Source organism: Numida meleagris, chromosome Z (genome assembly GCF_002078875.1).
Source record: "Numida meleagris isolate 19003 breed g44 Domestic line chromosome Z, NumMel1.0, whole genome shotgun sequence".
In the NCBI taxonomy this organism is placed as follows: domain Eukaryota; kingdom Metazoa; phylum Chordata; class Aves; order Galliformes; family Numididae; genus Numida; species Numida meleagris.
Window position 1 is genome coordinate 72,888,258 of NC_034438.1, and position 14,356 is coordinate 72,902,613.

The 14,356-nt window shown below is 41.7% G+C and overlaps 1 protein-coding gene across 8 annotated transcripts in view; it reads right to left on the reverse strand.

The window, feature by feature from the left end:
* The window catches only part of GRAMD2B (GRAM domain containing 2B), a 43,996-nt gene that overhangs the window by 21,620 nt on the left and 8,020 nt on the right, over positions 1 to 14,356 (reverse strand). For 2 of the 8 annotated variants that reach the window (XM_021380685.1, XM_021380678.1), the window contains exon 1: positions 11,968 to 12,884. The exons of 2 other annotated variants lie outside the window; for them this stretch is intronic. In XM_021380685.1, the coding sequence (XP_021236360.1) occupies positions 11,968 to 12,170 (203 nt within the window). In that variant the 5' untranslated portion in view covers positions 12,171 to 12,884. Of the gene's footprint in view, positions 1 to 11,494; positions 11,892 to 11,967; positions 12,905 to 14,356 lie in introns of those variants that run through there. 4 more of the 8 variants (XM_021380680.1, XM_021380683.1, XM_021380682.1 and 1 more) reach the window with 4 other exon arrangements.

Genomic DNA, 14,356 nt, shown 5'->3' on the forward strand with positions numbered 1-14,356 from the left:
TATTATCATTAATACTGCTGTTAACAACAGTTGTATATAAATTAATGATATTTGCAAACGTTAGAGCAAAGAATGTAAACTTTGAAACAGCATCTTGTTGATAGGAAAATAAACATTTTTCACATTGAACATTGTGGACTTGATACTACTACTAAACCTATTCAAAATAATAACTAAGAGAAAAAAAAAAAAACTGTCTCCAAAAGCAATAGAGTAGTCACAGGGAGTATTTTCAAACCCAAGAGTTGTGCATACAATGCAATCATATCTAAGCAAAATTAAAATAAACTGCAGTTATAATCAGTGTAGCTTAACTTCTTGTAAAAATGTTTCTTTTTAAAATACGCACGAATAACAGATGTGAATAATTTAAGATGAAATCACATGAAAGGGAAAATGCAAATAAATACATTAATCATGGCAAATAGACAAAGTTTCATTGTAATGAAGAATTCAGGGTTGCATTATCAGCCAATGTATATCAAAAGTCAGAGGAACTTCATCTCCTCTGATTCGAATGGTTTCTGTGAAATAAATGCTTTCTGACAGACAGGTTTGTTGAGCTCCTTGTATGGCAGAAAGCATTCTGGACTTTGAACAGTTTCCTTGTTTGGAGCTAATCTTCTGCGGCACCTGGAAAATCCAGACTTTCTGTGAAAATACCTCGTGTCCCATTAATTCAGTGGTACTTTTTCATAGAAAAAAGATAGAATTCTAAAACGTATATTTTTTGTTCCCAGTTCCCTTCAAGGCTTGTTAGAATGAGAAACACTGAACAGGAGCAATGTAAGAGAGATGTGCCTATAGGCCGCAGTTTGGACGGCAAGCCTTAAAGAACGACCAGTCTTTAAAAGCTAGATACAGTCTTACAGACACCAACACTTCTGAGGCAAAAGCTTAAGAACTGGATGAGGGTTGCTGCCTTCTGACTGCCTAGAGGCACACACATCTTTTTACAAAGTTTCCAAGAGCCATTCAAAGAAAACCCAGGCTACTTGTTCGGTAATCAAAGGTGTTAGTTGCAACTTCAATTGTTTGCAAAACACAGCCAAAATAACATTCTTCCTAGGGTTTAGCAGCGGTCAGCATTGCTACAACATACCCTTTGTGGATGATATCCATATCTATTGGATTACCAATATCTTAGAAGTCCTGTCGCCCTTCTTCATCACTTTCATACAAAAAGGATTAATTTTGCAACAGCAGTTAGAATGAGGTATAACTGCAAAAGATCAACAAAAGAGCGTGGAGTATCACAGAATCGGAATGGCCTTGGCTGGAAGGGATCTTAAAGATCACCTGGTTCCAACCCCCTGCTGGGGACCGGTTGCCAGCCACAAGATCAGATTGCCAAGGCCTCATCCAACTTGGCCTTGAATGCCTCCAGGGATGGGGCATCCACAACATCTCCAGGCAACCTGTTCCAGTCAGTGCCTCACCACCCTCTGAGTAAAGAATTTCTCTTTAAGACCTTACCTAAATTTCCCTTCTTTTAGTTTAAAGACATTCCCCTTTGTCCTATCACAATCAGACCATGTAAAAAGTCACTTCCTGTCCTAATGGAGTTTTGGAACACTGCAATGAAGTCTTCTTGGAGTCTCTCTTCTCCAGGCTGAACAAGCCCAGCTCCCTCAAACAATAACTTCTTTATAGTCCACAAGCAGGCTTGGTACAACACACATGGAAATGTTTATCACGAATATAATGACATCTTGTATCTTTCAGCTCATTTAATTAGTACTTGCATTTACTGGATGGCTACAAGCAGATCAAAGGGATTTGTCTACGAAACTGAACCCGTGCACAAGGCCAAAACATTAACAGATAGTGTTACTTAAGCTATTCTTACTTGTAGGTGCGAGTAAATTCAGATAAACTGTTTGTTCTTTCAAAAGCTAAGAATTAAAGGGAGAGGCTCAAAACACAGCAGAGACAGCCTTCAGGCAAAGATGACTGCAACATTAGATGATGAAATATGCTAATGTTTGAGAGGACGCTCTGCTAAGCTTGCTGCAGTCAGAGGCCACCTCCTCAGCCCAGATATCCCTTGACTTACCATTCCCCTATGGAGCAATCTTCTCAGCATTCCTTTCACTGGGCCTAAACTTGCTTGAGTTGTAAATCTTTCAGAAGCTATGTCCTGTCATTCCATTAAAACTCTTTTCTACCCCAAGCGAGCCCGAACAAACCTTTTTTGGTCATGTAATCAGACTCTGAAGTGTTTCATCTGATAGGTTTGCATTCATACCTTATATAGTTGAATTATTCCACCCCACGACTGAAGAAAATACTTTATTTCTTTGCATACTATCCAGTTGTTCTCTTCATAGCATATTAGAGGTAAATCATCAACAGTGCGCTAGTCAAGGATTTTAGAGCTGTATGTTCCTACAAAGTTTGATCAGCTGGGGACAAAATGCCCGCACAGACTCCAGTATCTGTACAGCACTATGTGGCACAAGCACTGTTTATGGGGGAAAACACATCTCCTAGAGAAATATGCCTCTGAATAATGTTATATTTTAACCTATTTCTAAGACCAAGTATCACTTTTACTGTGCAACTGGAAAGATAAGCACTGATTTTCTTTGAGATTCCAGAACTATCAAAACAGACAGAAAATGAATTATAGTTACCCTAATCACAAAGCAACACTGAGCTGATTAACAGCTGCTATAATAGATGTTAAGAACAGACATAATGCATCCCAGCAGAATACGTTCGGTATTTGGGTATTTTGACATACTTAGTATACACCCTAAACTTAAAGCTGAAAAGTAAATGGGTAAAACCACAGGTATCCAACCTTTTGGCTTGCCTGGGCCATGTTAAGTCAATAGAAATTGTCAGGCTGCATATATGTAGGTAGTTTTGAAAGACATACCTTCTATTTATTACTGTGGAAACCATAAGCAAAAAGCACAATAACACTATTTAACAGAGCAAATTCTCAGCTACAAAACACTATTTTTCTACAAAGTCGCCACTGCTAGCTATGCATTTTCACCAGCAATGAATAAGAGCAATGACCATGCTGTGCTGCCACATATCTGTACCAGGGAAGGTGCCCCACACTGTTGCCATCACCACTGCTGAAATGCAGCACCCACTGCCTTACTGTGCTCACATCCACTGCTTGGTCTACACAAACACTCAGCAAGCATTGATGAATGTCAAGGGGTGCCATTTTTTTTTTTTCTGCATGGAAGAATTTAATTCCTCACCTTTGCTACATCTGCACTTCCATGTCAGATATCATTCTGTCAGACTGCCCCTCTGCTGCCATCTGTTGCACAGCAACACAATATAATGGAGTATTGGTGGGAAGGTTCAACCTCTACTACCATAGCACCAACATACACCTGTGATGCCACGGGCCAATGGAATAAAATAGAAGGCATTGCTTTCAGAGCTGTCCTCATAAAATATATAATATAGTTAATATATCTAAGTAACAAAAGTTATTTTAATGTTTAATATTTCTTATTAAAACAAACAAACAAAAAAGAAGGCAATCAACCCATAAAACTAATGGGATGTAAGACGTGGTTTTTGTGAAACTAATGCATTGGTCTGGTTCGATGGCTGTGGCTCCAGTTCTTAGCAAGTTCTCAGAGTGTTCATCAGATATTTATGATGAAATTTTATTCTTCCTGTACTTCATCCTTGAAAACAGTTGTTCATGAAATGTACGTACTGCCAAAAAGCAGTGACAGGAATAAGGTGTGACTGCGAAGTGAGGGATAGCATTCTCCTCTGAGAGAGGTCTTATAAAGGTTTGGTAAAGACATATCATCAAATTTCTCTTTGAGTTGAATATCTGATTGCAACTCCATACATTCCATATCAGCAGGTAATTTACTTATGTTGACTGAAAACAGACTCACAAATTGTCAAAAAAATTATCTTTTTTTTTATATATCTTGAAATCAGTCCTCAAGTTCCTTTACCACAAAATAAAGCAAGGCTGCATATTTTTCCCTGTTCACAGGACTGTGTTTAGGCAATGCATCAGAATGCACGCAACTATTTGCCACAGCTTAACTCAGCACTGCACGGCACCCTCCTGTGTCCCGGTTTCAGGCCAGACAGTGTAAATTGCACACTGATGTGTGGTTGTTGCTGTGCTGTGTTGCCATGCAATGGGTGCATGCATGGCACAGGGCTGGGCTGCTCAGCAGGGAAGAGACTTTGCCATGATGGTGTGGGCCAGGAGGTGTCTGCAGCACAGGTTGGGCTGGGCCATGTGCAGCCCACGTCTCACAGGTTGGACATGCTTGGTGTAAACCAAACTGAGTTTCAACTACTTCAGGTTGTTCAAGTAGCAGGCTAATTTTCTTAATAAACCATAGCCAAATATGGCATAATGGGAACAATATTACACAGTGGTATGTTAACTGAATATTATACAGACATCAATGTGAGCATAAACATATATGCCATGTATTAGTCTATGCATAACTTTGATGAATTACATCTGTGGGCATAAGTGGGAACCCAATATCAGTTAGCACTGACTACTAGTAGTCAAAGACATTTTTATAGTAAGTGATTCTATAATAAGTTATAGTAAGTGTTATTTTATATATCAAATTAATTCATTTCAGATCTACTTAATGTGCTGTATCTCACCCCTATCTCTAGGAACACAACTGCATGTGAGTGTTTCAGGTGTCTGTATCCCTATGTTTTTATTAAAAGGATGAATGAAATTTTTGAGTTGATATTGAAAAGAAAGCCTTCTGACTTTGTTAAGAGCAGGGGAAGTCAGTTTTTTTCTCAGCTGAATAGACATTTCACATAATAACCAGATCAACTTTCACACTTGGACATCAGAAAGATCACTGTGACACCACAGACGTCATCAGCAAGTATGTAAATTCTCTGCTCCAAATACCATCTATTATTAACTGGCTGTATTCTCTGTCTAATCAAAACCAGACTGCTATCAAGTTCCACAGGGGAAAAGAAAAAAAAGGAACAACACAGAAGAATTCCCTGTGCTCTGAAATGCGAGACACTATAAGAAGATATTTTATTAGGTTAACATTAGAACTGGAACATAAGCCATTTAGCTTTCTTGTCTTGACAAGAATTTCCATTTCAGGTATGCACTTCAAAAAGGAAAAGCCCTTTGGTACATGTATTTGCTCAACTCCACAAGATTCCTGAGATGCAATTTGCACAGAAGTCACAGCAAGGTGCCCAACAACTATTCATCTGAATACAGACATGGCCAAGACCAACACATGACACAGATCTTCCTGATAGGCACATATATGAGGAAAACGAAAAAAAAGAAAAAAGAAAAATGCAAAAACCCTTAAGGCAGACATGCGCAACCTGCAGACCAGCATGGCAGATAAAATGTGTCCAAATTAAACAAAAACAAATTTGAATCATTGCCCATTCCAGGAGGTTCTTAAATGTACGAATGCTGATTATGGGGACATCATTTACTTTTCTGAAGGAAGGTGGCTAAGTTGGGGTAAAATGCTAAAAAGATCTTATGATTTGCAAAATGAAATCAAGTCATTTATAGACTTGAAAGGAATATTTGTGCCAGAACTTTAAGATTAAAAATGGCTTGCAGATTTTGCATTTTTGGTGGATTTGGCCACTCCTTTAGGCGAGTTAAACGTGCATCTTCAAAGTGAAAATCAGCCATCTATACCACATTTCAAACCACAACAGTTTCTGAAATTAAATTACGGCAAGCTTAAGTTACGGCAAATAATTTTAAGCATTTTGATGTGCTGGCTAAACACAGTCCTGTGTACTTAGTGAGGAATATGCAGCCTTGCTTTCCTTTTTAAAATTTTGATAAAGGAATTTGAGGATAGGTTTCAATATTGCCAAAAAAAAATCATCAATTTTATGATATATTTGTGAATCAATTTTCAGTTGACATAAATGCATTATCTGCAAATCTTCAAATGGAATGTATACAGTTGCAATCAGACATCCAACTGAAGGAAAAATCTGATCATGTCTCTTTACTGGACTTTAATAAGGACCACCTTAAGAGAAAAAAAATATCCCTTGTTTCACAATCACACCTTATTCATATCATCGCTTTTTGGCAGCATGTATATTTGTGAACAACTGTTTTCAAGGATGAAGCATGGGAAGAATAACATTTTATCAAAAGTCTCTGATGAACACCTTGAGAACTTGCTAGGAATTGCAACCACTTCCACTGAACCAGAAACTGATGCATTAGTTTCACAAAAATATGGTCACCCACTGTTTTTATGTTTTTGTTGCTATTTTTTTATGCTTTAATAGAAATATCTATGTTAGAAAAAGGTTTTGTTACTTACATACATTAACTATATTACATATTTTACATGCAGCCCAAGACAATTTCTCTTCACTCAGTGCTGCCCAGGCAAGCAAAAAGTTTGGACACTCACGCCTTAGGGGAAGATGTTCCTTCATATTTGGACAGGAGGATGCATTCTTTTCATTCTCCATCTGGCTGGCAGCCTTAAGGTGGAAAGTTTTTTCTGATTCCTTGCTCGGCTCTACCCAGCACAGGACAGAATCCCAGAATCATAGTTTCTATTGAAGAATAACTATGCAGCCTTAGATTAGGCCACATTGTTATCTTTAGCTTCCAGAGAATATAAGAAAAAGAGACGAGAAAGTAGAAATTTTTTTTTCTATGATTTGTTCAGGGTGTAGAAAAGAGGACAAAGGCAATTATGTGTCTGGGTCACAGGGATCTATCAATTAGATCTGCTATGTAACTCAGGCAGAAACAGCATAAATCTCTCTCTGGAATAATCTACAATTATTAATGAGGTTTCTCTGTATAAGAGGCAACTACTTGTGCACAAAAAAATGTAAAGGATTTATCTCAAGTAGTGTCCAAGTACAACATTTGGTTTTGTAGGTTTTCCAGCAGGAAAAGTACACAGCAAAGCCTAATGCCAAAGCGAAATGAAAATAATTATCTAATTGTGTCCATCTACCGTGTTTCCTCACACCTTACATCAAAGATGGAAACTGATTGAAGTGAAGTAACCACAGGAGGCTCCCTGCTCTCCAAGGTTCTAATAATGCACATTTTCCCATAGTTATCTCTGTAATCTACAATTTATGTATTTGCAGACCTGCTTATGTATTCATGGAAAAGACAAGAACAATATAAATTTCCCTAATACAAAAGTTATTGTTTCAGGGTAGGAAATACTGTTACACTCAACAATGGTTCCAACCAGCATTAATCACAACAATGCCTTTGACTATAACACAGCATATAAAGAATCATTTTTCTTTCATAGTCTTGAAAAATATATTATTAGAATCAGATGTTACAAACGGTGACCAGATCTCTGTTGGGCTAGGCTGCCTTTCTATTTTCTGCATCACAGGACACTGAGTCTGAATGCTCTGTAAATCTTCTCCATTTTACTGAGCATCTCCATGGTCTACATACCATTCTCCATGGCAATACTCAGTCCTTCCTATGCTGGCCTAAGCAAATTTACATGGACTCTAGAATTTCCAAAAATCAAATGGGTGAATATATAATTTCATTACACATTAGACTTTTGTACTACAATATTGCTTCTTGTCCAGAGGAAGGTCAAACAAAACTCCTCCAACTAGTGTAGAATAAGTGGTAATTACAAAACTGTTCTCAGGACTATAGGTGGTCTGTGTGTAATTGATAACCTAAACTCAGAAAAATAACTAGAAAGGAGGAGGGAAGCAGAAGTTAGGTAGCTAACCAAGTCTAATGAGGCACACATTAATGGCTTGCAAGATTTCCTTTCAAATGGAGTTAAAATCACACTTTAAGAAGGAGGGAGGGTGCCAGAGTAAATGCAGCTCACTTTCGCAGGAAAAGACTATACAGGTTTACCAAGGTATCTAACTGTACCATTTTGTCTGCCAATATTTGCCCAGCAGTCTCAAACTTGGCATTTCTTTTATGGCAAGACTGCCAGAAGGTTACATCACTGAAGTGCCCATAGGAATGGATCTCTACAGTACACCTACCTAGGAAGGACTGATTCTTGGGGGGCATCAGGAACTACTGTTTCACAGTGAAAGATCCAGAAGGTTTCTACCATCCGTTCACAGAGGAGGAAAGCTTCACTCTGTCTCTACATCCTCTGTCCTGATGAGTTTCTCTGCTGCTTACCTGCCACTTGCACATTCATTCCTGCTAGTTTTTCTGGGAAGCTTACTAACTTCCCTCACCTTAGTGTGCTATTTTTCAAGGATGGAGGCTGAAGACTGTCTGTGCCAGGTAGAAATTTTATTTGGGGAAATGAGTACTTCAGTACTGAACTGACAATCAGTTCACAGGGAATTACGAAAAGAAAACTGTGTTGTAAAAGGTACACACCTTTTATCTGCCTTAGCTGAAGGGTTTGTCATCTGCTTCAAGGCACAGTGAAAACACAGACTAGCTCTAACACTGCAAGTTTACTTCTTTTGTCCTAGTCTAGCTGAGGTGATGTGGGTATAAGCTTCCCAGTTAACCAGCGTAGTATACAGATGTGGCAACAGCCATGTGCAGGACGTGGAGATTACTGGTCCCAGCAGTGGCATCAGTAAGCATGGTATCACCTGTCAAACACCAGCAATCAATCCCAGTACCTAACGCTATTCTATTCAAAGAAAAAAAAAATAAAAAAGGAAAAGTTTCCAAATCTTTCAGTGTTGTAAGCCTCAGCTCCTCATTTGTTTAAGTTATACTCAGTAGCAGGACATTACCTTGTGCCTGCAACATTGCTTCATTTAATGTTAGCAACACCTTACCATTCAGAAATTTAATACATTGCTCTAAATACAGACAGATTTAATGGTCTCAGGATAAACACTACCTGTGGAAACCAGAAAATTCTGTCCTGACACAACATAATCAAGTACATGTGAAAAGAGAAACATGCTGACATTCAGTATGCACTGCATGCTATTACATCCCTGCTATTTCTCCTTAATGCAAGGCACTGTTTTCTGTGATACAACTCCTGTTTCAATAGCAGTCCCTACAGTGAGGCTTCCAGCTTCATACAGCAACACCACAAATGTCCCAAAGAACACACCCCATTTGGGAGTCAGAGAAATAAATGTCTGCTGTATACAATGCAGCAGTTAATTCCTTTTTGGTGTTGGGCCGTACACCAGCTATCCATGCTATGACACAAAGTCACTGAAGATCACTTGGAAGTGCTTTCTGCCCAGGAACTTCCAGTTCTCTTGCAAAGATCACCACTTCACAACGAAGTTTCGACACACCACTATTCTGAGTGTGCATAGTAACAGCACACATCGTATGTCCAGTGATACCACTGGGGTATTTTGTTCTGCAGATGTCATGCAAGCTTTAGAGAGATTATATACCTATTACTGAATATGCCAGAGAATCCCATTTCCTAAATCAGTACGAACATGTTTTACTTTTCCTGTGTAAAGTTTCCTGAATCTCTTAGCAGATGAATATAACCTGCTCAGATCGAACGTTTAAATTAATTAACTAAAACAAAAACTTCTACAGCTTCAATCCATCAGAAACACCTATGGAAACCACTATGGCTGCAGAAGCATTTTGAGCTAAAAAGTCCATCTCTAATCTGAACAATATTTTAAGCATACCCTCATGAACTACATAGATACATAGATAACTATACACATAAATTTCTCCCCCTTGTGCTTTGGAAAATGTTGATGATGAAAATGATGAAATCCATGAAAATGATCATGGAAGATTCCATGATCCTCTACAACTCTGATGGAATTTTTTCAAGTAGAAGCCAGCACAAGCCCTGTTGGTAGCACACTGTTCCCTGGCAGTACGTGAAGTGAAAGAACACCCCCTCCACCCCAACATGCACATGCTTATTTACAAATTTTTTAAGAAACAAATCTTCAGCAGTTCACCTTTTTGCTAGCTCAGCTCTGGGAGAATCTAAACCAATATGTTGCCTTTGTTCTTCAGCTGAACAATCTCCTTACAGTTGAACTTCAGTCAAACCAATGTTACCTTGTTTTTGATGTTAACTCAGGGCCAAATGAACACAGCACTTCTTCAGGGATCCACTTATCAGTTAAAATAGGTTTGGCAAACACATTCCAGCTTTGTTTCCAGCTGCTACATACTTGCACAATTTTCTAATTTAAGATAAAACACCTCCACAGTTTCTGCTACCCCAATACTTTCATTCTCCTGTTGCCCAGGCCAGCATTACTGAACACTTCGTAGCCTGCAGAACAAAAAACTAAGAAGCTGCCCCAAATGACACCTATGTTCTAGGTGAAGGTACAAAAACGGATAGCTGAGAACCACAGAATCACAGAATTGCAGGAGTTGGAAAGGACCTCAAGAGATCATTGAGTCCAATGCCCCTGCTAAAGCAGGTTCCCTACAATAGGTCGCACAGTTAGGCATGCAGATGGGTCACGGATATCTCCATAGAAGAAGATTCCACAACCTCTCCGGGCAACCTGTTCCGGAGCTCTGCCACCTTCACTGTAAACAAGGTCTTTTGCCTGCCTGTATGGAACACCCTGTGATCAAGTTTTAGGCCATTGTTCCTTGTCCTGTCGCTATGCACCACTGAGAAGAGCCTGGCCACATCCATTTCCCTCCCAGCTCCCTTTAGATATTTATAGACATCTATCAGATCCCTCTCAGTCTTCTTTTCCCCATGCTGAACAGACCTGGCTTACTCAGCCTTTCCTCATATCAGAGATGCTGAAAAGGAGACTTCACCATTCATCATGCTGGTTAAGACTCAGTTCTGAAACTACACTAGATTCACCTCTCAAAGATGGGACAAAAAAAGAGCATCGTGCAGTAACGCCGACATCAAATTTTTTCTGTGCTGTCTGGGGCTCCTGGCTCCAAGTGCGGAATCAGATCCAAACTTTGCATACCTGAATAAGGTTGGCATATTTCCTTGTGGGCATGAAGACACAATGTTGGGAGTCAAAAGGTTCTAGAAGTCACGGAGCTACGTCTCCCTTGTTACGTGAAGTCACTGATGTGGCTGTACCACACAGGACATCGGACACTTAGAATAAACTTTGATTATTGCTGCTCTCTGACAAGCAAGTTATTTCTGGCAACAGATTTCACTGTGATACAAACTTTGTGAATACACCCGCTTGAGGACTGGGGATATAACCGTTGACAAAAAAACACAGAACTTCACAGACTTTCCCTCTAGAAAGGGAGCTCGTTGCTGGTAACTCGTTCCTTTTTTTTTTTTTTTTCTTCCCTTCTTTTCTTTTTTTTCCCACCCTCCCCGTTGATTACAACTTTTTTGAAGAAAAATTCTTCAGGGAGGAAAGTTATCCCGCATTACAAGCAAGTAATGATTTCTTCTCTCTCTCTCTCTCTTTTTTTTTTTCCTTTCTCTTTTATGAAAAAGCTGCAGCTTTTCCAGTATCATCTTTCCCAGACGCGCCACTCGAGCAGGACCGTTGGGACGGCTCGCTCCCAGGGGAACCGGCAGCCGGGGAAGGAACTCACAGCGGCTCGTTCTGAGCACGGACATCGTCTGACGGTCACTCCCTGGGCACACGACAGTCCGAGCGACCCGCGGCCTCGCCACGAAGGAGAAGAGCCATCCGGGAGCCGCGAACTTCAGGCGGCGAGAGCCGGCAACCCCGGGGCAGCCCCTCGGCTCCCCGCCTCGCGCTGCTCGGCCTCGGTGCCCTTTGACAGCCAGCGAGGTCTCCTAGCCCTGGAGCATTTCTGCTGGGTGCAAGCCCAAACCCGCTCGCCACGAGCACTTTTTGGCCGAGTTCAGGGCTTCCGGAGGAGCGGAGCACAACTCCGCAATCTGCCGGAAACAGCCGGGGATAGCGGCCGCGCCTCGGCGTGACGCTCCTCGCGGCTTTCCCCTCAACTTCACGCCACAGCCCGCGCGCAGGGAACCCCGCGCCCCCCGGGCCGCTCCCCCGCGGCTCCCAGGGCCGGTCCCCGCGCTTCGCCCTACTCACAGATGCAGGGCGCTCCTGTGCTCCCGCCGGCCGGCCGGCCGCCCAGCTTTCCACTCCTCCGCATCGCACCGCTGCTCTGTCATGAGCACCATCGGCACCGCGCTGCTCGACCCTCCGCCGCCGCGGCGGGACGGGACGGGACGGGACGGGCGGCTGCTGCTCTCCCCCCGTGCTCCCCGCCCCGGGGCGGGCCCTGCCTCCATGGGCCGGAGCCGGAGAGCGGAGCCAGGGGCGGGGCGCACGGAGGCTTCGCTTAAAAAACGGTTCCCTCTGGGCTGAGGGGCGAAGCCGGTCGTCGAACTGCTGCGCCTTCAGTTATGCGGGCGGGACGCTGCAGCGCGAGGTGCTGGTCGAACAAAAGCGCTCCTTAATGCTTCATGCGAGGACGGCAGAGAGGAAACGCTCGTCCACGGGCAGTGTCACCCACCCGCCCATCCGGACCGGGCTGTCTGCCACGCCAGCCCTCCCTGCCTCAACAGGGGCTTCGCTGTGAGCCCGTGTTCCACCTGTCGGGGCCTTGGCGGATTTTCAGTGTTCTTTCTTTTCAGCACCACCGAGTCTGGTTGATCAGCACTGGGAAAGTGGGCAAAAATAGAAGAAATCGAATAGGTTCCCATGCTTGGTGCTCGACAAGTTGTAGGGGAATCTTTGCACAGCCGCAGCTGCCAAATGACAGCGTTTTGGTGCGAACCATTTTCCATGACAAGCATAAAATATGAGTCTACGTACATGGAAAATGCTCTCCTTACCTGATTAAAGCTTGAGAAGCTGTTCAGTTTGGGGAGCTAGTATTTTCGCAAAACACCATCACACAGAAATAGTCTGTGTCTTTAAAAACGCAACCTAAGAAAGGCCTGTCTTGGCACAGAGGTTCAAAGTAGCATCTCTAATGAAGGGTCGGTTTAAAAGACTTAACATCTTAGAATACACCGGTGAATTAATAATAGTTATTAAATTTTCCTCATAGCCATCAGACTGTCCACTGGACAAAATATATACATGGGATGTTCTCAGTGGATATTAGGATAGGATATAGATGGAAATAAGTGTTTCATTGGCATTGCTAAGATTCACAGATTGCTTGATGCTTGCACAGCATAAAAGAAGAGGAACTTGGTATTAAGTAATATCACATTATCTTTGGGAACTCACTAAGGAGAAACAACTGTTAAAGGTTTAAAGGCTCAGGACTGCCACAACTGGTGGGGTGCACAGAGCCTGCAGAAAGTGAGATTGAATGGTCTTAGGTAGACTGGATGTGTTTTATCTCCAGTCTAAGAAACTGTAAAGACTATGTGACAAGCTGCGCAGGAAGGAAGGAATTTAAAATAGTTTTTCTGGGGGGAGAAATCGTTAACTAATTGTTTTGCATTATTTAGTGTAAAAACCAAGGCCCATGTGGAAAACAATGTCCTGTAGGTTATAGAAAACATTAACCACACCTGCTAGGTCCTGTACCTGTGAAACTCTACTGCCTCGTGCTCCCTTACTCAGTACCTGAGCGGATTTGGCACTGCCTGCAGAGATTCTCTCCCCACCTTACTCCAGACGCAGCCTGAAGCTGTATACCTGTGTCCCATTCAAGGAAAAGATAACAGAATAGGTCTCACTTCAGCCATTTGGGCTACAAATAGAGCAGGAACTTAAAAATAGGTCTGTCTTCCTGCATTTGCTAGGACCCAGGATGCTTTGCTTGGGTGCAGCAACCTGCATGAGGCTTTGGGTTCCCTAGGAATTTTTCTCACTCTCTGTGTGTGCTACCGTGGTGTGCACTGTATGTCTGGAATCAGTAGGAAGAGTGACTGCCTGCCCTTTGTCTTGTCTTTGAAAGCTTTTCATTACTGGCATGCACTATAAATGTATCAGTTGCTATTTCAGTCCTCTTGTGTTGCTCTGCCGCCTCCAGCAGAATAATGCTGATTTACAGTGTTGTGAGAATCTGACGTCTAAATATTTGAACAAATAAACACCTCTTGAGTGCTTTGATTTTCAATCTCTGGCAGATTTAGCTATGTGAGAGAAGTGCTACTGCTGCCTGTTTTGCTCACTGGTCTCCAGAGGTTCATTCCTGGACTACAGTGACAAAAGAATAGGAAGAAGTTTCTTGTCTCCTGGAGCTTAGTCTCTGTTCTAGTTTTAACTGGCTCCATTATTGAGGTATGCAAAGCATTCTGTATTGAATAGCTGAAGTATTTGCTGTAAAAAGAAAGTTACACTGAAATAAATGGATGCTTGCAGCCTACATTTTAAAAGTGAATCGTACGTGATCTCATCCCCATCTCATGATTTCTGAACTTTTGTCAGAGACTTGGTTCTGGTGAAGTTTTAATTCTTTAGTGCCTCTTTCCTATTTTATTACATTACGTTAATGTCAGTGGAAGTAATAAAG